This window comes from Falco naumanni, chromosome 13 (assembly GCF_017639655.2).
Source record: "Falco naumanni isolate bFalNau1 chromosome 13, bFalNau1.pat, whole genome shotgun sequence".
Classification (NCBI taxonomy): domain Eukaryota; kingdom Metazoa; phylum Chordata; class Aves; order Falconiformes; family Falconidae; genus Falco; species Falco naumanni.
Window position 1 is genome coordinate 18,618,072 of NC_054066.1, and position 20,973 is coordinate 18,639,044.

At 38.4% G+C, this 20,973-nt stretch overlaps 1 protein-coding gene across 5 annotated transcripts in view; it reads left to right on the forward strand.

Moving 5' to 3' along the window:
* Positions 1-20,973, forward strand: part of ARMC9 (armadillo repeat containing 9) — a 67,747-nt gene that overhangs the window by 15,003 nt on the left and 31,771 nt on the right. For 4 of the 5 annotated variants that reach the window (XM_040613282.1, XM_040613283.1, XM_040613281.1 and 1 more), the window contains exons 8-15: positions 32-189; positions 2,138-2,236; positions 9,934-9,969; positions 15,862-15,896; positions 17,089-17,200; positions 18,090-18,182; positions 19,446-19,536; positions 20,425-20,548. In XM_040613282.1, the coding sequence (XP_040469216.1) occupies positions 32-189; positions 2,138-2,236; positions 9,934-9,969; positions 15,862-15,896; positions 17,089-17,200; positions 18,090-18,182; positions 19,446-19,536; positions 20,425-20,548 (748 nt within the window). The remainder of the gene's footprint in view (positions 1-31; positions 190-2,137; positions 2,237-9,933; positions 9,970-15,861; positions 15,897-17,088; positions 17,201-18,089; positions 18,183-19,445; positions 19,537-20,424; positions 20,549-20,973) is intronic. The other variant, XM_040613284.1, reaches the window with a different exon arrangement.

Here is a 20,973-nt window from a genome sequence, read left to right on the forward strand (position 1 = left end):
TGTTACTTCTTTTTCATTATTCTCACGACAGAAATGTTGCAACATCTTCATCAACAGTTAGTGGAATCTGAGCACAGGACCATGACCTACCTGAAACGATTTAACAAAATGCAGGCGGACTACCATAATCTCATTGGAGTCACTGCAGAGCTGGTGGATTCCTTGGAGGCCACAGTCAATGGCAAGATGGTAAGAGATGACTCAGATGTGTACTTGCTTCTCCCCAAGAAAATATATAGAGAGAGTGGATGCTAGAATGTGAATTAAGCTTTGTAGTTATGATCATTTCTGTAAGTACCGTCTCTACTAATGAAACACAGCACTTTGAAAGAGGTGAGGGATTGTTCCATTGTCCCTGAGTACTAGCATAAAGGTAGTGCAGAAGATGTGTTGCATTGTGCTGGCTCAAATCTTGAAGAAACTATCACCATCTCACAAGACATCTTGGATCTCTTGTGAGAGCTCCCTTTTGAGCTTTGGCATCAGCAGTGATTAGCGGGCATTTCTGAGATTACTGACTGCAATCAAGCCTATCACAGGTGGTTGTATATTTAAAACTGCTACCAGGTCTGGTTTAAGTTACACTGTGGTGGAAGCAATCTCTTCATCCAAAATTTTGGTGAGGGAAAAGCTTTACTCCCTGTTCTGGTAAGTTGAATTTACTGATTTAATTAGTAAAGGAAACTGGGGTAGGACTGCATGAATTATTCGCTGTGAGAAACGGGCTACACGTATGTGACCGAAGAAGGTACAATGTTCTTAGGGATATTTTTTATACAAAGATGAGGTAATGCTTCATCTTTTGTGCCGTCTTCTCTGGAAGCATGCCTTTGTACTATAACTTCTGTATAACCAGAAAATTATTCTTATGGCAGATGTTAGTGGCCTCTAGATGCTTTTAAAGGAGCTGTGAATTGTTCTCAGGGAGAATGACCTAGGAGTTCCTGTGCTGCCTGCTGAAAAGTCAGCATGTACCTTCCTGCCGTCATCAGCGTGAACATCTTGTAGTTTGTTACTCTGCACCTGGGATCACTGTCTGCTCACATCATTACTGCAGGGGAAAGTTTGCCTGTGGGTGTGTGTTTTGCTTTACAGAAGATTAGGAAAGTTACCTGCTCACATGAGCTTCGGTAACAACAAGAAACACATAGTAATTCATTTGCTGCCTCTCATTTCACACTTCGGTGCTCTCCAAGGTGATATCCTCTTACCTGCTGAGGTGGAGGAACCAGGCACTGGTTATCTTTTGTTGCGGATGCTTGTTTAATTTCCTTTGTAAGCCTTGTGCTGGGCAGTCTTGTGATCCTTCCCAGGCGTGTCCAGTTGAGGGTGCTCTTTCGTTATGAATCTTGTTTGTGTCGTTTCTGAATCCAAAGTGGAGTTGGGTATTGAGTGCAATCATGTTGAAGTTAACAACGTTCTGAATTTGAAGGGGTTTGTTGTATTGCCATAGGTCAGAATATCAGAAGTGTCCCTGTTTGTGTTTCTGTAACCTCGGTTCTCTCATGTCTGTTCTGGGGAAGCTGAGAAGTGTTTTGAAATTAAGCAGTTTTATTGTGGTGTAGATTTCCTCAAATAGAAAAAACTAAACCTGCTGAGATATTTTGCATTGAAACACAAAATGCTGTACTGTGTAATTCATATTTGTTCTCTCTGCTTTACAAGACAGTTGCATAAGTTCTGCCCTTTAGCCAGACAGCACATCATCGTATCATTGTCTTAAGTCTAAAGCACAAAACTGTTTCATACTTACTATTGGACAAGTTACCTCTTGATTGAGGAAAATCCGTTTGCAAACGTAGGTGGGACAAACTCTCGTTTTCTTCTAGACTCCCTGCAAGTGTTTAGCGTTAGTCTTGTGAATAGTGTAACTATTCCCAGATGAAGAGAGTTTACAGTTTTCTTAATTTCTGAACAGAACTGTAGCTGCAATATATACCTTGTTCTTGCATCTATGAGTGTCAGGTGTGTGATTTCTTGCCCTTTTAAAAAAAGAAAAAAACCCACCAACAACAAAAAACCAAACCCAAACAAAACAAAAAAAATCCAAACCAACCTTTAGTATAGAAACATATGTCTGGCAGAAAGTGTAAGTTTTATATAATCCTGTTGTCTATTTATGTTTCTTAATTTTTAGATCACACCGGAGTACCTTCAAAGTGTTTGTGTTCGCTTGTTTAGCAATCAGATGAGGCAAAGTGTAGCACATAGTATTGACTTCACAAGGCCTGGAACTGTAAGTATTAACGTTTGGGATTTTTACAGTAAATGTCTCAGAAGACAGTACCATTTAAGCTGTATGTTGAACAATGAATGTGAAATAGTAAAGCAAAAACATTGTGTCTAAGCTTATGTCTAAGAAAATATGGTAATGCATAAGGTTCTATTGATCTCAAGTGCTGGTGAATGATACAGTTACACAGTCATAGCTACATAAGTATGATTAATTCTGTGTTATGGTAACACGCAGCTGTGTAGCTGTAAAATGCTAACTGAATGTTTAAAAAACCAAAAAACAACCCCAAACCCCCTAAAACTAATGTGCTGAATACAGTTTGATGGCACATCTTGGCCAATTTAATTTAGCTTAAAAAAACAGGGAGTGGGAGGGGTGTTGCTCAGCTCTGGGTACATGTTCTGTTGCCTTTCTGCTGTCAATGATGCTCCTATAACCCTGGAGTGAATTGGCTTAGCCAGCTAAAGCAGAAGCATCAGTCAGGATCATGAGAATAAATGGGGGGAAAAAAGGAGGAAGAGAGGACCTCCCTTTTTTTGTAAGAGCTAGTTGTTAGATGGGCGGTTAGATGATACACCTAAACCACCTTGTTAATATATATGATGGGCTTTCACCCCCTATCTAAGGGTTTTTGATCTTATTGATAAGCAGCTCAGGATCCCTAGGGTTATTTTCTTCCCTCTTCACCAGTTGCTTTTTCCTCTTCAGATGGCTGCAGTGTACTGAGCTGCTTGTGCCCATTAATGTTCTGCTCAATCTGCTCTGCCTAAATGGAGAGGGAGGTGTTTTTCCAGCAGCAGAACCAGCTTAGGATAGTTTCTAGTGTCTGTGAAACTGTGCCCCTGGGGGTGTGAAATTTTAAATGATAGTGTAAGAGCTGTTCAGTGGTACAACCTTTTTAATACCTATCTTGTTCAAGATTTTCAAATAAGCATTGACATTAAAACTGCTTTAAAACATTTTAGTAAAAAAATGTTGTGTGCTGCTGCTTTACAAAGACAAGCCAAAGTCACGAACTGTGCTTATTGTTTTTGCCGTTGCAGACATTCGTGTATACTTAACTTTTTAGTAGGAGAGCTTTGTAAAGTGTCAAAGGAAAAGCAGAAGAAAGTAAGATTCTTACTCCTTATTTTAGCCAGGGTTTGTAATAACAATGACGCTATGAGGAACGTTTTGTTCCTCTTGAAAATATGTTACAGAAAGATGAGAAGATAATAAAAATGTTCCCTTTTCTATGTGCTAATATTTTCAGAGATAAATATTATTCCTCATTGCTCTTCAAGCCAGTTTAAATGCCCTCGCTTCCATGTTAATGGTCAGAACTCCGTTCTCTGACTTGCATGTCATGGCTGCCATGCAGCTTTTGCAGGCTGTATCCCAGGGTTTCGGGAAGGAACCAGGATCTCTGTTTGTCAACTACTTCAACATTAGGGGCTGTCTGTCACTCCTTTCTCCTCCGGTTTACACCATGTCCGTGGTGCATGGTTATGCCATCTCCCACCCCATAATGTGCACCCCCCCTATCTTTCTTCTAACCAGCAATTTTCAGGGGTCTTCCCTCTTTCCCTGCTGTTGGCTTTCCAAGATAATCCTTTATGTATCCCAGTAGTCTTCGGCATTTTTGCCTTCTGATGTTGGGGTTGTATGTATCTCCCAGCTCCCCTTCCATGTACTGAAATTATCCATTCTGTACAGCCGTGTACCATTTTCTGTCTGTTCCTGCTGTCTGCTTGCATCAAGGCTTCTCTTTTTCTGCTCTTCTTTCAAGGTGCTCCATTTGTCTGGGGTTTCACTCTTATTATTTCTTTTCTTTCTGTCATAAGTTGATCCTCTGATCTCTTGAACTCTTTTGGGAAGTCGGTAGAGAGAAGAGTGTCATCTTTACGCAAGGTGCTGATTTGTTTCTTTGTCTACTCTGCAGAGAGTGCAGAAGTGGCTGAAGCTGTGTCTTCACTGATAAAAGCTGGGTGGATTATCGCTAGACTGCATAGGTCTTTCCGTACCCCATCACATGCTGTGTTAGCATAAACATCTGTCCTCGTACAGTTTAGCCTGTAGGTATAGGCATCTGTTTCCTTCTCTGTGGAGAAAAAAGACTTCTAAAATTTTTAAGAACAATAACTGGTCATTGAAGAAGTGGGTAAGCAGCAGTGCATAAGCACAGTATTTCAGCCAGAATGTCTGTCACTGGAGGTTTTTGAGATCAAGGTAGACAGTTACCATTTACAAGGAATGGTTGATGCTTGGCTGATCCTTCAGGACAGATTAGGTGATCATTCAAGATCTCTTGCAACTGTATTTCCTCTGTTTCCTACTAAAAGATGTTCAACTGTGAAATGACTCTTTATCTTATGCATCATATTTGTTTATTCCTGCTTCTCTAAAAGTGTCTCCAAAAGCATTTCTGCTCCAGAAGCACCTTTGCCACTATACTTAACCCACTGTGGCCCCTTCAGCACAGTCCCCAGCTATGCAGATAGGTCAGAGAAAGAGGATTTGGTGGTGGTGGATTTTTTTCCTTCCTGGAAGTAAATTTTTGCCTCCCTTCTGTCCCAAATTAGGCAGGTTAAGTTGAGTAAAGCTGTGTTCTTCTGGCACGGTTTATCTATTTTTATGCTAGGCTTTAACAGTGTAACTATTTCTGTGTGACTTCATGGCTTCTTTACCCACACTATTTGAGGTAGTTGCTGTGCCAGCAAAGTCTCTAGTGAAGGACCAGGACAGCTATAGCACTGAGACTGTTTAAATTAAGGGTTTCTCGACTGGTTTAGGTCACTCCTTGACAATGAGGTTGTAGTAGCTACTGTGGTTGAAATCTAATGTTTCTATAAAGAGACCCACACACTCAGGCTGTCTGAGGCGTTAGCCAAGTTTTGGAGGGCTAATCACAGTCTTTGCTGGTAGACCTTAACTGCATAATAACCAGGTTTCCTCATCTTATCCTTTTGTCCACACTTGATAGATCATATTTTCTTGTTTATTTCCAGTGTGGAGTTCTGGTTTTATATATGAATAGCAAACATGCAGAAACATAAATAAGTGTAAGAAGAAAAAATAAATATAGCCCATCTTCTGAGATGAAAAATGAGACTTCTTCCTCATCCTCCTAAAATACTTCTAACCACTCCCTGACTCTGTGGATCCAGGAAGCCAGATGGGATGGACTAAAAACCAAGTTCTGACTGTTTGCCACTAGGCCACTATAGCATCCCGTTACTTTTTCTTCAAGGATTCCAAATACCTCATTGTTATACACTTAAATGTTATTTAAAAGTTCTATTATTTAAAAGTTCTATCCTTAAGTGGTTTCAGGTTTTTGTGTAAGTTTTGGAATAAAGCTGGAGGCATTGTGACCTAGGCTAAGCAGTAGCATGAGTTTGCAGCATCTGTGCTGGATTTGTGTTGGAAAGTCCCTTCCCTTTTTGCTCGTGGCTAGTCAGAGACACTAGAGTGTGGTCTTTCCAGCTACTCCATTTCACAAAACTCCTGCTCTAAGGGGCAGTCACCTGTATAATTGCAGATGGAAGAGACTAGCAGAAGGGCAGCTCCTTTGCTCATCCATACCATTTAGGTGACTGTGTAGGCAAGATAAGTGAGAGGTTTTAAAAAAAGAAAGAAGTCAGTGTCTAAAGAGTTTTGGCAGGCATTAAATATGGTGGTTTGGGTGGGTTTTTCCCATTTTGCCTTGAGTATTCAAGGGTTTGTCCCTATCTCACTGACATCACTGATATTGGGACCAAACCCTGAAATAAATTGGGTTTGGCAGTTCATTATCTCTAAACAGGGGAGCAGAAAAGAAAATCATTAGCAAGGAAATTACTTTTTTGTTGTACTACTGCATGCTTAAATTTCTACCACTTTTACTTATGGGATGAGTGGATATGCATCCCATAGTTTGGAAAAAGGAAGTACTTGGGTTCAGTCAGATATACTGGTGCAACTCAGGGGACAATTCAGGTTTGGGAGCAGGTTCTGAGAGCAGAAAATGCTAAAGCTGCATCATTCTCTGAGATGTGTACTTGAGCTGTACAGTATATTCTGTTTTATCAGCTGCAGTACACTGGTAGTTTTAAGTTATACTGGGAAGGAAGACCGTACCACTGCTGTAAGCAAAATGAGGTATTGCCCAAGGAAATTAAAGAGTATACCTTGGATTACATCCTTGGTAGCATTACTTGTATGCAAACTTGATTTTGTTCCCAGTGCTTTGTATGCTGTGTTCAATTTTTAACATCAGGAAAGTAGTGTTGTATAATATAAAGCCCTGAGCTCTCAGGCTTTGAAATTACAATAAAGGTAGCGTGTATCACTTGGTAATGTGTGCTGTTATTGTGCAAACATCAGCTTCCTGGTTTGGCCCCCCTCCCCACCATGGCTGAAGGCCTGTCCTTTCATACTGGAAGAAACATTTATCGGGAAGACAAATCCCAGAACAAGTCTTTCTCACCAAACTGGCTTTAAGACCTGAGGCAATGACATCTCTTAATGAAAAGACTTTCCCAGTGTAATCGTACCCACAAAATCTTATTTAGCAAGAGCTTCTGGTGTTGACTGTTGCTTTGTGCTCTCTGGTAAACTGGCTTGGATCTCATTCTTTCGCAGAGCAACTTCATGCCTCTTGCCAGCTCTGTGACCTCCTGGGTCAGCTGTGAGCCTGCTCTACAATCCATTAACAGGATGCATCTGCTGCAGGTAGTGAGAGAGAGGCCACACTACTGTGTTACAGTCAGGAGATGTTTCCAAGGCTTCTCTAAAGCCCTGTTTTACCATAAGGCTTTTTTCCTACCTGCTGTTGAATGTTATTCTCGTCTTCCATCATGTCATTTGACATGTGTGGTCCTGTATTGGAAGATAAGAAACCTGTGAGAACTGTCAGAGCAAAAGGTCTGGCTCTAAGAATAGGAGGTCAGAGCACCAGGTCTGAGAAGCTGAGGAAACATTCATTTGAATATTTAATCAGATTCCTGACATTCTAATATCTGTTTGGATAGAGAACTGGTGTGGGTAATGGTAAATTTGAAAATAATAGTTTTAAATACAGTGGTGTATCATAGTCCCTTATATCTTTAATACTCCTGAGATAAGTTTTACTTTTTTACTTCTTTTTTTTCTTTCTAACAATAATTTGCCTGATGAGGAAGAAGCATGGGTTGTAGTTTTCTGATACCTACAATTTTCTATTTAATACACATCATGAAGCCAAGAGGCATCTGGCTTTTTCTCACTGAAGCACCGTACATTGGTTCCCCATCAAAACTAGCATAGGCTCAGTCTTAACCCACAAGTAGTTTTTCTGATTCAAGTAGCATGTATGTGTTCCTGGAATTTCTTGGGTTAGAGATAATGGAATAAGATTCTCTAAACTTCGGATTAAAGGGAAAACAGGAACTGCTGCTTCAGATGTGCAGTTTCTGTCAGTAGTCAATGTGAGTTAATTGCTGGAGCATTTTTCTGTGACTAGAAAGCTGTATAGTTGTTTGCATATATTGCTTCTGTGTCGTGGAATAGAATGAATGCCCATTACGTTTTTACTGCTATTAATTCTAAGTATATTTACCTATCCCTACAATTAGGTGAATGAAATAATGTCCCTTGAAAGTTTTAGGTCTCTTTGGGCACAACTCTTAAAGCTGTGGAAAACTTTTTATTTTATTTTTTTAATAGTTTTTTAGAGAAAAGCACTAGCTCTTCTGTAAAGTTAAGGTGTCATTTACAGACTGTAATCAAGGAGGAATTTTTTTAATTTTCTGGAGTAGCTGTAAAAGCTGGCATGGGCTCCTTTTTTTCCTGTGCTCTGTGCTGTTTTTTTCCTCAATATTTTTTACTGCAAATGTGAACAAGCCATCAAGCTGTAATCGTTGGTGGCAGGTATTCTGTTTCTTAATTGTGAAAGAATTTTCTTCACCAGCAGACCACATGAAACCTAGGAGACAGGGTAACAGAAGTTCAGGGGGTTTTTTTATTACTCTGAACCATTTAGAGTGGATTCACCAAGCACCATGTGGATGTAAGCTCTTTCATTTAAAAATAATGCGCACACTACAGCAAACAGCATCTACCTTAAGCAAGCTTTTCTTAGGGTGAAATATACCAGTCTTCTCCATGCCTCTCCATGGTCTGATTCTTATATGTTACTCTTATATACGGTAAAGCAGAAACAAACGTACCTCTTTATGTAAGCAAAGAGAAGGTCCTGTTTTCTGCTGATAGAGTATATGATGCCTTTTTCACAACTTGCTGCAGGTGATACAACTACCTGTAGCAACCTGGGCAGGTTTTTTTGTTTGCATAAATTCCTAATCTCTAAAGGTAAGGTGTTACCATCAGTAAGGCTTTCCATAAACTTTTCCTGTTGTTGTCCTCAAATCACAGAATAGCCCAGGTTGGAAAGGACCTTGAAAAGTCATCTGATCCAACCTTTTGTGGTTTCCTTTAATGTTGAAACTTTCCTTTAATGTCATCTTTGTCTTGATGCCTGCGTACATTTTCACTGGCTGAGGTCATGCGTGTGTTGAAATGTCCTCTCATCATGACATACATTATTTTCTGGTTTCTTTTTCCTGCATATTAAGTCTGTATTGTTGTCCTTTGTCTTAAATTTAATTTTAAATTTCTTCACCAGGAGCTGTCTGTATGTGTGTATAACACCATAAAAGTTAAAATACTCATTCACATCAGGGAATTCTGAGTGTGATGGTAATACGAAGAATAATGTCAGATTTTAAAAATCAGTTAAAGAATAGAAGGAACTTTATTTTCTGCTCACAGTGAAGAGTGGCAAGCTTCTTATACTGTGTGTAAGGCTGTATATGTCTGTTAAAGAGGAACCTGCTAATAAATACAGTGTTGATGTGCTTATTTATCTGCACAAATATATCCTCTAAAGTAAGTATTGGCCAGTTCATACAGGACTAGAAGCAGAATGCTTAATGTTGGTCTTATTTCATTGTGTTGAACTGTGTACTTTTGTTTTGAATTAAGACTGTTATTTTGAGATACAAAACTGTTCTAAGTTAAATGTTTTAGTCTAATTAAAGAGGGCATAGCATATTTTGTGCTAAACTACTGAAACCATGAATTATCACCACTTTTATTTTAGTAACTAAATCTTAGGTTTCCTTCCAGAGACTTTTTCTTAATTTATCCTTGGAGCCTTTTGGGTTGAGGAATTAATTGATAACGCTGCTGAAACCTTAAATTGTGTCTCTCAGCTCTCATTATGTGCTGCTTAGAAACTCTAGTCGAAGCAAGTATGGAGAATACCTGCTGCTGCTTTCTCAGAAGCTGAGGTCTTCTGATTGACATCATGTTCGTTGGTATCTCTCTCCTAGTTGCTTCAGTGTAGTGAACAACAGAAGTCATATGTTCACATAGATGTGTCAGTGCTTGCTATGTAGTTATTCTAACTGACAGTTATAATGGAATATTGTGCAGACAAGAATATGCTTGCCAGGTGTTGAAAGGAGAACTTGTCAATACACCACAAGAGAGACACACTGATACAGTCCTAAAACATACAAGTATGTGGATTGGGAGAAGGTGCTTATACTTTTATTTTCAAAGCTAGTAGTCTGTTAATTTTTAGCTAATTTTTATTTGTTGGTTTCTTAGAACTGTGCATTTCTCTGTGATTTATTTCTGTTAACTTAGTTTTTTTAATCTTCTTTATTTTAATGTGTGCCTGTTTGCCCATAAAGGGATATTACTCTATGAGCCCTTGTGATGACGGATATGTAAGTGTCTATATCTTTATATCCTTTAACGTTGCCTGCTCAGTCTGCCACACTCTGTATTTCTCTTCATTTCACAATGTGTAACAATTTTCTGTGCATTTTAACTTGTCATGGCATTAACTCTATGGTTTATGAAGAGCCAAAAAATGTGCAAGGCTTGGAATTTCTGCATGGAGAATGGAACAGAAGATCTGAGTAACCTTATGGCTTTGTAATACATGTAACACAGCATGTCAACAAAAGAGCAGCTTTGTCCACAACTCTGTTACATGAATGAGTTCCTTATAGCATGCAGAAAGCAGTTTTCTTCCACATGAACATCAGTGTATATAGTGTACAATGTCTGAAGTGTGCCAACACCAACTGATCTCACAACACCTTTGACAAAGCAAGTAACTATTATTTAAAGACAATACAGCAAATTGAGTTGTACTCTTAAGACGTGCATCATATTTTACGTATTTTTATTTTTAATTTCTAAAGTGAAGCGCACTTTCTCTGGTAAAGATTATAAAATTCTTTCATGCAATTAAAATGGAACTTCTTTCACTGAAAACTGAAAAACCAAAACAGTGTTCTGCAAACTGCCTGTGACTTCTGTAACCCAGATGGAAGTTTGTATTCTGGCAGTATTACAAGTACACCATAAGTATCTAATTTTGCCCATAGTCAGTGCATTCTTTGCAAAGAGAGGAAATGAGTTTACTTCTAACTAACTTGGTATGTAATCAATTTATAAAAGTGATTGACACCAATTCTGAAAAATGTCAGTCAGTATTCTACTTTAAAATAATCCATATTTATGTTTTGATTGCTTTGGGTAAAACAAGATTTCACCCTTTGAGAAAACCTACTTTTTTTCCAAGTATTCATCACCTGGAATTACAGTAACCCCTGTGGGCACTCCACTTCCTGCTTAACATTTTGTTTTGAGAAATAGTCATGGCATTATTGAATGCAACGGACTATTCCTTATGTTCTGTGCTTCTTTTTACCTTGATAAAGAGAATACAATCCACATTAACCTGTGTTAAAAGATCACCAGTGTCAATCGATCTGTTCCTGTTGATGATGTGAATGATCATAAGGGATACCTCTTGCTTGATGTTTAACATTTTCTTCCCTCATAATGGTCTATTTTGAGATTGAGAAAAGTTGATTACAAATGAGCAATTATGAATTAAATGTCCTTTGCTATGAAAAGTTTTGCCCTTATACAAGTAACTTCATACAATTGTAGATTGTAGTAACTTTAAATGCAGAGTTCTTCATAAAATTTTTTAAAGCTATCTGATGCTAATTCTGAGATATTTCTTGAATACACAGATAGCTTCCAGCTTCCCATCACTGTTTATATAATTTTATACTTTTTTTCTGACATTATGTCTTGTCGTTACATTATCACATAGTATTACAGTGTGACTTTTATGTATGCTTTAGATGTCTTAGAACCTGTTTTGTATGGTAAGCGGGAAGTTTTCATAACAGCATATCTCTAGTATAAGTAAGACAAAAAATAATTAAAAACATTCACAGATCATCTTACGAAATGAATTTGCATAGCCCTAGTAGACCTGCCAGGTTACACAAGCTCAGAATCTAATCCATCATAGGCTGCATGTAGCAGTGTTGTTGTAATTAGCATGTAACAAATAAGCTCAACATAAATTTGTGAGTGCTAATGATATATACAAATTTGCTCACAGTATTCATTACATAACTTTGGTTATTCTGAACCTGCACTGATTTTACACTGAATTCTTATAGTACTTTTTCAGAGTACATTTTCTTATAGTACAGAGTGGTAACTGATGACAGAATCTGGCTTTCAGCTTTAGCCTTTAGCGTATTATGAATATATACATCAAATAGCAAAGTCGCGTTGGTTTGAATACGGGGCTACAGTATTTGATAAAATCAATTGTGGTTTTGGCTTGCACATGAAATACATCTGTTTTCTTTTATAATTTTTTCCCCCTTTGAACTTCTTTGTTTCATTCCGTGCTGTTTGCATTCATGCCTCGCTTCGTTCAAAAATGAAGGGCTGCCATCTGTGGCTAATCTGCATTGTGACAGAATTACTTGACTTAATATGGCACCTGGTTTGGCTTTGGCAAGAACCAACACAAATATAAGTCATACCCCATGATCCTACCAGAATGATCTATGCTTGGGCTGTTGTTTCCTTGTGTTTGTTTCTTTTCATTTCCTTAGGACACCTAGTTTTTGCATGTGTTTCAACTATGACAAATTATTCTGTCTCAAGATAGGTTTTGCACGAAAAGTATTTTGTTCAAGATTAAGTCTGTGAATGTTGAGAGTCATGTATTGCAAATGAGTCATGTACGCCCCGTGTTCTTTATACTCTTTCACTCACTGGCAATTTAAGGAATACTGGTACTCGAAAGTTGAGTTAATGTTTAACCTGTTCCAGGAAAGGTAAGACTGGGAAAGGGGCTTGGGAGAAACTACCGAGGAATTAAGTGCTTTTTAATCTAAGAAAACTGATTATGAAGAGGAACTCTGTAACCTTGGCTGATTGAGGCGTCATGTGGTGGTTGACAGGATGAGTGTGTATTGAGGTTATCTGTCAGCAGTGCCTTTCACTCTGTCTGCCTTTCAGTCTGTGGCCTTGGATTCATCACCTGGAGATGAAGATGTTTCTACTAACCTTACAAGATTATTAAGAATTTACTTTCCATAGAGGGCTTTGAGTGCGCAGTGCTGATGGGTTTACTTTCCAGTTATTTAAAAGCAGCTGTTACAAATAAGTCCCAACTTTCCAGCATCCACATGCACACTCTATCAAAACCACAGTACAGTTGGAGTTTTTTTCATTATTGCCACAGAAATGACAAGATATCAGACTTCAGTGTTTACATTTGAGAACGAATACCAGGAAACTGAAGAGCAGATCTGTGAGGATCAAAAAAACAAAAGGCTGAAATGGGCTCTGTCCTACCTACTTCCAGACTTCAGTACTAACCTTTCCCTCAGTTAAATGTATTCCTTTGTTCCTAAAAATAATTTTAAAAGGCTTCATATTTTTACACATATCTACAACATAGAAGTCCATTTTTAAAAGCATATGGCAAAAGTTCTGCAAAGACATTTTTGCAAAGAGTTTCGTTATTCATTCGGTGGTAGGGCAGGTTTTTGTTCCTGAGACCCTCTCGCTTTTGCTTCACACAGTAGCGATGTGTTGGGAGGGGTGAATGAAGGCTGATTCAGCTGGCACCCCCACCAGAAGTAATGCATGTGGAAGCTTGGCTTTGGATCTGTTGTGTACAAGATCATGGTGAAGATGATGACTTTGTTCCACTGGCTAGATTATATATCTTAAATGAGGCAAGCATGCTGATGTAAGTCAGCCCAAGAGCTGATCTGTTGGGCTGTATTTGAGGTGTGGTTTTCCTTTTGTTAAAGCTAACATGCAAATCAAGAACTAGAGCTTAATACAGCTTTTTGGGATTAGGTTGCGTAAAGATATTTAACTTGGTAAATATCCTGAGACTGGGACATTTCAGATCCCTACCAAAGAGGAGAAATGTAAACAAACAAATACTACCTAGTGATATGCAAAAGGAAGTGCTGAGGCCCAAGTGTATTTGCTTTGGTGGGCGAAGAGAAATTATTTTTGTTTGGTGGACAAGAGAAATCTCTTCCTGTAACGTGGTTGTATGATTTCTGTTTATCAGTGGTGCTGACCATAGTCCATTTCTGACATATAGTGCATAAAGGACAAACTAGCCCTGGAAAACTTTTCCTGGTTCTCTTTTGCCTCATTGAACCTGATGTAATATGAACTGTATCCTGTTTACTTTTCCAGAAACACCAAAAGCCTCAGAGAGCTTCCTCCTTTCTGTGCAGGTTCTAGACTGATAAACTTTGGTCTGATCAGAAAAGTGAGTGCTGGACAAGAAAGTTCTCCATCCCAGCGGTGCTGCCCTCAGACCTCCAGTGCAGGGCCTGCCTCACTGCCTGGTGCCTTTTTGGCATGGGCAGACTGCAGAGCCGAAGTGTACTAAATGCTTTGCTGTGCTCCATCTGCTGGCTCAAAAAGTAATTTGGGAATTCATAGGACTTTGTGCTGATTTTAAAAAACCTGAATGTCTTTCCAGTTGGAAGTTTCTGTAATTTGAAGCTTATAAAAGCTTGCAAAATCTTACACTTGCCAAAAAAATGTTATAGGTGTGGAAGGAGGGTGCATGTGTCTTTACCAGTTATATATTCTTTGGTTAGGTTTTGGTTGGAGCACATGTTTTTGTTTCTAAGGCAGCAAAACAGTGCTGGGTAAAAAACTGCTGAGAAGCAGAAAGCTTTTATATCAATCTCTTTACTTTTAGTAGCCTGCTGTATTTCTTTTCTCAATACTGTTCTTTGTCTCATCTTCTCATCTTCAAGGGCTCTGTCATTTATTTTGCTTTAATGTACTATTTTTTCCCCATTTCCTTTAATGGAGAAGGGTGATGAGGAAGGCAACAAAAACTGTGATTTCATTGCACACTGAAGTACAAGATGATAGGTTTTGACTGGGAAAACAGTTTTGTTTAAACAGAAGTTAACTACTTATATTTATTAAAAATGCTAAGGAAAATACAAATAAATGAAAATAAAACAGTTTAGGTAATCTGATACTTTGGAAGACTTTTGTATTGTGTAAAATAAAGTATGATTTGAGAACTCCTTTCAAGACAGGTTAATTTTGAAGTGTATGACCTGTTTATTGTCTATTGTGTACAAGTCATTCATTGACTTAAAAATAATATAAAATGCTTTCCAATGTGTGTATAAGCTTATTTTCCATGTAAGAGAGCAGTTCCTTGTATTATGAAGGATACCCATGAGGTAGCATGTTCAAGAATATGTCAGCTAGTGTAATTCAATATTCTCTATGGTATTTCATGCTTTTTGTCTCCTAAATACCGCAGTTTTAAATCTGACAATAGACATTGATTATATAGCTCCCAATGAAAGAGGCTAGGTTAGAAGAAAAGACCGGTTTTAAAGTCATAAGTGGTAATGAGAGATTTTTTAGAAAGTGAGTAGGGAGATCAACACAAAGAGATGACACTGAATATTCTGTGAATATGGCATGTAGTTGACATCAGAATGGATGATATGAAGCAGTCCTATGCCAGAATCGCTGCTTCTTGGCTCACCTACAATTAGCTCTAGCAAAAAATGTTTGCTGAAGCAGACAGCTTTTATGTGGAACTTTTATATAGTGGTGATGTTTTTAAGTTTTAACTTGTTCAGCAATGGTGCCTGCATATGCTTTATGTCACACTGCATCAAAGGAAATATCCAGGCTTAAACTGAACTTATTCTAGGCAGAACCACTGAGAAATGTCATGCTGTTCTGTATGTGTTTTATCCATACTATAATAAATGGTCTTTTCTTTACATATTAATAGTTATATATAGGGGTATATATTAGTAACAACAGGCACTCTGATAACGTTAGTGTTCTATGTTAGCTGCATATGTTAGCAGCAAAATTTTTGAAGTCAATAAATGCATTTAGCAAGTTCTTCATCTTCTTCAGTGGGCTTCAGATGGTAGTTTCTACTCACTTTTTTTCCTTTTACTTTTCTTCTTTTTTAAATGCTTCAAGTGTAGGTCATTGTTGGAATATGATGGTAAAGATAACATAGCCAGATCATAACAGAAGAGGTTTTTACCTGTGGAACGCTTTTAAGGGAAGAGAAAGATAAACACTGACGTCCTCTTTCTTTAGCTGTGTTTCTATTTTGCAACATAGGTTTTATAGGAAAAGAACTGCAGAACCCCAGTGAAAGAATTCACTGTGGACTTCATTGGTAACACTGTTGGTGTGACGTTTGGACTAATCTGTTGTGATTTCTGTTTTTCTTTTTTTTTCTGATCCAGGCTTCCACAATGTTAAGAGCGTCTTTAGCCTCTGTGTAAGTATTTATTGCTGAGCTTCATTTATATCTGTAGAGAAGAGGAGGAGATGTTTGTAAACTGACGCGTACTGTCAGTTGTCTGCAAATGGGAATCATCCTTTGTGTGCTTCCTCTGATCTCAGTGAACATTGTATGCAAATATGGTGTGATCTCTATTCTTCTGTTGAGCAGGTTCAGTAACATCCTAATTTCTGGAGGATGTTGCTAATTGGGTAAATCTGCCACTCCACACCTGTGAGTTGGTTGCTGTATTTTCTTCACTGTTTCCGCACAGTACAGTCCTGTTATTGTAACTGGTTTGCTTCTCACAAATCCAGGAAAAGGGGGAATCAGTAACATAGATTTTTAGGTGCTTCAAGTTTAACTTTTTTGTGACTGACTTAATAAATTTTGGCTTATAAGATTGAATAGAGATGGTGTATCTGAGGTGAAAGTTTTATTTAATTTTTAAGACACTGATTTGATCCTTCTCTTGTTTACAAGATACTAAATGGAGCAATTATATGTATAACGTAAAATTTGTTTTGAAAAGTAGGATAGGAAGATAAGAGTAAAAAACATTTAATGGAATATATTTAAATATTAAAGCATTGACTGGAAATAATTTTGTTGAGGGAACCTTCTATTGCGTTATTAAAACTTAAAATAGCAAGATAGTACTGGTACACGGAAAGTGGTCCTATATGAAGCCTTATGTTAAGCCAGGATAGTCCAGCCTGTAAAAATCCATTCATCCTATCACCTTTACCTTGGAGAAGTCATTTCTGTGTGGATGAGGGTTTAGAGGTGAAGTTGGAGCTGCACCTTGTTACTGTGTCTGTTTATAACTGTGTGCTAAAAGCCACAAGCTGCTGCTCTTGTTTGCCCTTGTCCACACAAGGCAAAAAAGGGGATTGCTGGACTGTTTGTGCCACTAAAAAGCTGAGATCATCACCTGGCTAGCTGTCAGTTTAGTGTCTGCAAGTTGTGATGGTCAACGAGCTGCATGAATGGCGAACAAATAAGCGCAAGTTTACAAAGTCTGTTGTTCTGACATGGTAATGGTAATAAAAGTAACAAAGGTGTAAAAATGTGGAAGCTCTTTTCCTGAAGCAGGCTTCCTGTTTTGGCTCTTCTCGCCTCAGTAACATCAGCTGCACTGAGTAAGGAGAGAGATTTTTGATGAATGTCTTTCCCGTTTGCATTGTAGGAAGTTGCAGGATGTGCCATTGTTGCCCTCTTTGGATTATGAGAAGCTGAAGAAGGATTTGATTGCAGGGAATGATCGTCTCAAGGCCTTCTTACTGCAGGCTCTGCGCTGGGTAAGAGAGAGTGCCTCAGCAGAAATAAATACGTCCTTTCTGGAGAGATCCAGAACTAAAATCTGTTTTGCGAACATTATAGACAAGTTCTCTCTTTGTCAGTGAAGCTTGCTAAGGCTCTTGAGATGATGAAGAAAGCCCAGGCAGTAGATACCTATTTGTAGCAATGTCCCCCTCATCTGAGGGAAGCCAGATAGGAATTCCTGGGATCTTCACTGGAAGTAACTTCTGGTATGTTTTCAAAGAAATTGCTGCTGTTGTTCTAGGCAGTACCTTTTTCCATGTATTGCCCTGTTTTAGATTATATAAATATTGCTGTATCCAGGAAATACCTGGCTCTAATCACCAGTTTTCCTTTATAATCAAGGTATTCTACGAGACCCTACCTTTTGGTTGACTCAGATCATGTAATATTTCAGGAGAATTAAAGGTGACAACAGGAAGTTACATTTTCCTGCTGAAAAGGAAGCTGGTGTGTTCACAGTGACAGACGTGAAAGATGATAATAGTGGAATTCTGATCAAGCTTCAATGTCCATTTTCACATTAAAAAAACATCCGCTGGGGCTGACCAGTGGTTCTTCTAACCCAGTACTCTGTCTCAGATGTAGTAAAGCACCACATCTGTAGCTACTAGAGGGGCTTTTAAACTTTATGGGAAGTAATGCTGTATCCTTCCTGTATGGAAGTGGTAAGTGATGACAGCTCCCAAGCAGCAGTTTTGTAATGGATCGCTGAGCTGAGGTCAGGCCAGTTCATCTCTTTCCCTTAGATCACTGAGGTTGAATTCCTTCTCCCTGTGAGAAGAGATTTCTCATCTATTTAAAATCTTTAGTGGTCATCAATTCACATTTATTTGACTGGTTTATTTATATTGTTATTTATTTTAGCGCTTGACAACATCATATCCTGGAGAACAGAGAGACACTGTGCTGCAAGCCTACATCAGTAATGACCTCCTAGACTGCCACAGCAACTGTCAGGTCAGCTGGAAAGGTTTTTCTTCCAACATCGATGTGATATCGCTCTTTTGATTCTATAAAGTTCTGATCAGAAAATTTTATCACTCTTTTGAAGCGGGGGGAAAGTAGTAGTGCCAAAACCATGTAATACGTTTAACTTCTGCATCCCAGTCTTTAAATGTTGATGGGTAAAGCTTTGCATTACAAGGGCTCTCACTGTAAATACAGTTCTTGTAGACAAGTGGAAGTTTGTCACCTCTCCTGGTGCTTAATGCCTGTGAGTTGAGCAGAAGCTGAGTCCCTTGCTTAGGAGTTTGCTCTTGCTTACCAGATGCTATGTCTCTTTTTGAGTGATAATGTACTCCTAGATAATACTCAATCCATTTCACTGATCTAGGATAAGAACTAAATTAGGACTTCAGTCTCAGTATCTCTATGGAATATCTGATTTCCATGAATTTGGAAAGGATTGTTACCTTTCTTTGGAAAGGGGATTTGCTGGTGCGTTGATTTTGAAAGGTTAAGTCACTGATAATCCAATGCTATTGCTAACAAAAGTGCAACCTTTTTAGTTTGTAATAGCGAATTTTGTGCATAGTTGAGTTCCTCCGTTGTTTGAAGCAGTGGACTGACTTGTTATGTTATGGCTCCCATTGTCATTGCAACAGTAACTTGTATCACTAGGAAAGTTAAAGGATTATTAAATCAATGGTCTGGTTTTCTCCCTGTAAATTTCTGTAAGAGGGAAGTAATGCCTGAATAAAATTTATAAGTAATGTATAAGTAATGCCTGAAGTAAAACAGATTAAAAATAGTTTGCAATGCGGTGTTCTTGGTAAGTTACTGATCTGCTTTCTCACAGTCTTAGTTGTCAAACAGAAGCATTCCTATTCAGGTAACATTACTGCATTTAAGTTCATCAACAAAACTAAGACTTTCTTTATCGCTGACTAAATATTAATTTTAGATATCAGTTTTAACTGATAACCGTATCGGTTCGTTGTAATTCACACCCTACATTGTGGAGCTTAATGGTGTTTTAACAAATTGAACCAAGGAGCTGTAATGTGCTTATTTGTTAATTTTTCCATTTCTCCCTCATACCCCTGCCAATAAAAATGAAACTGGAGATTTAAAATCATATTGACATTATTTAAGATATCATTATGCATTCAAAGTTTGTTTGCTGTGGAAAATTTAATGAAGCTTTTAAAACATTACAGAAGACTAACTTTGTTTTTTCCTCCTCTGGTGAGTGTTATTAATGTTTGCTTTCTTTTTCAGAAAACTGTCCTCATATTACTACATTCTAAGAATGAGGTAGTCAGACAGTATATGGCAAGGCTCATCAATGCTTTTGCTTCAATGGCAGAAGGTAAACGATTCATGGATAAAAAATAACATTTTCATATAATGCTGGCTTGTAGGCACTTTACAATTGCATGTCACTGCATATGGAAATTTAGAGCTTTATTTGCACCCTTTTTCTATAGGGACTCACTGTCTTCTGCTACATGCATTCGAAATAGGTTTTCAGTGTCTGGAAAGTCTTCATTTTGACACTGCATATTCAACATTTTTGACTTTTGATGATCTGTAGTTTATGTGGGAGCTTACCAAGATGCAGCCTTTAATACTCTTCAGTCTCTTCATGACAGCTAAAAAAAAAAAGGGGGAAGAAAAGTCCCTGTTAATTAATGGTCCTGTAGGCAGACCTGCTACTGGGCTGTGCAACGGTAGTGAGTGCAGCTGCTTTTGTATCTTCCTGGTCCTCACCTGAATAAACCTTTGTGCATCACTGCTAACTGGTTGCATATATGTGCAGCTTTGTATCTGTGCCTGTCCCAAATTACCCCTTGGTTTGGTGCTACTAGAGGAGCTAATTATTGCTAGGAATTGAAAACCCATTTAAGGTTAATAGCAGTGGGGCACCTAACTTTCCCAAGCTCTTTGCACATGTCTCTCCTTTTCTTAGAGTGTACAAAACTGTGATAGATCAGAAAGCATGTACTGAAAGAAGAATAGTGGATTCTGTGTGGTACTGACTTGGCAAGTGTGGGCCTCTAATGCCCCAAGTGGCTGGATTGAATGCAACTGTTCTGCTAGACAACTCATTTGTACAGGTTCATTCGGGTCTTGGCACAAGATTGTGGCTTGTCAAGAAGAAATTGAGGTCAATCCTCCTTACTTTTCCAAGGAGAGGGAGCTTTTCTGTCATAAGCTGATATCTCAGCATCTGTTCTTTCATCACTTTTTGCACCAGGTCGTGTCTACCTTTCTCAGAACCCAACGTTGCTGCAAATGCTGGAGGAGAGACTGAAAGCTGAAGACAAGGATTCCCTTACATGGGAGAATGTTCTGGGGGCTTTGCAGAAATTCAGCCTCAGGTGATGAAAGTGCAGCACACAGTGGTGACAGCAGGACAGGAAGTACAGGCTAGTTAGGCTCTGTTCAGGGAGGAAAGAAGAGTGCTTGATTTTCCCCTAACAATCATCAGAACCTCTGATGACTGATGAAAGCAGTGTCATTTATTATGGAGGAGAACTCAGTTTTACTGACTGAATTAACCTGACTTCCTACCAACCGTCAACACTCAAGTAAATGTACATCTCCTGCCATAGCCTTGTATGTTTTATATGTATTCCATAACTGAACAAAGTAAAAACCTTAACGTAGAAAGTTCTGAAGATCCTACATAGAAAATAGTTGCATTACATTCCAAAGCGTAAGGTTTTCATTACCCTTTCTGCAAACATTTTTCAGGGATTTCATCCTTATCCTGTTGATCCTCTTTCCTGGAGCTGTCTATGCA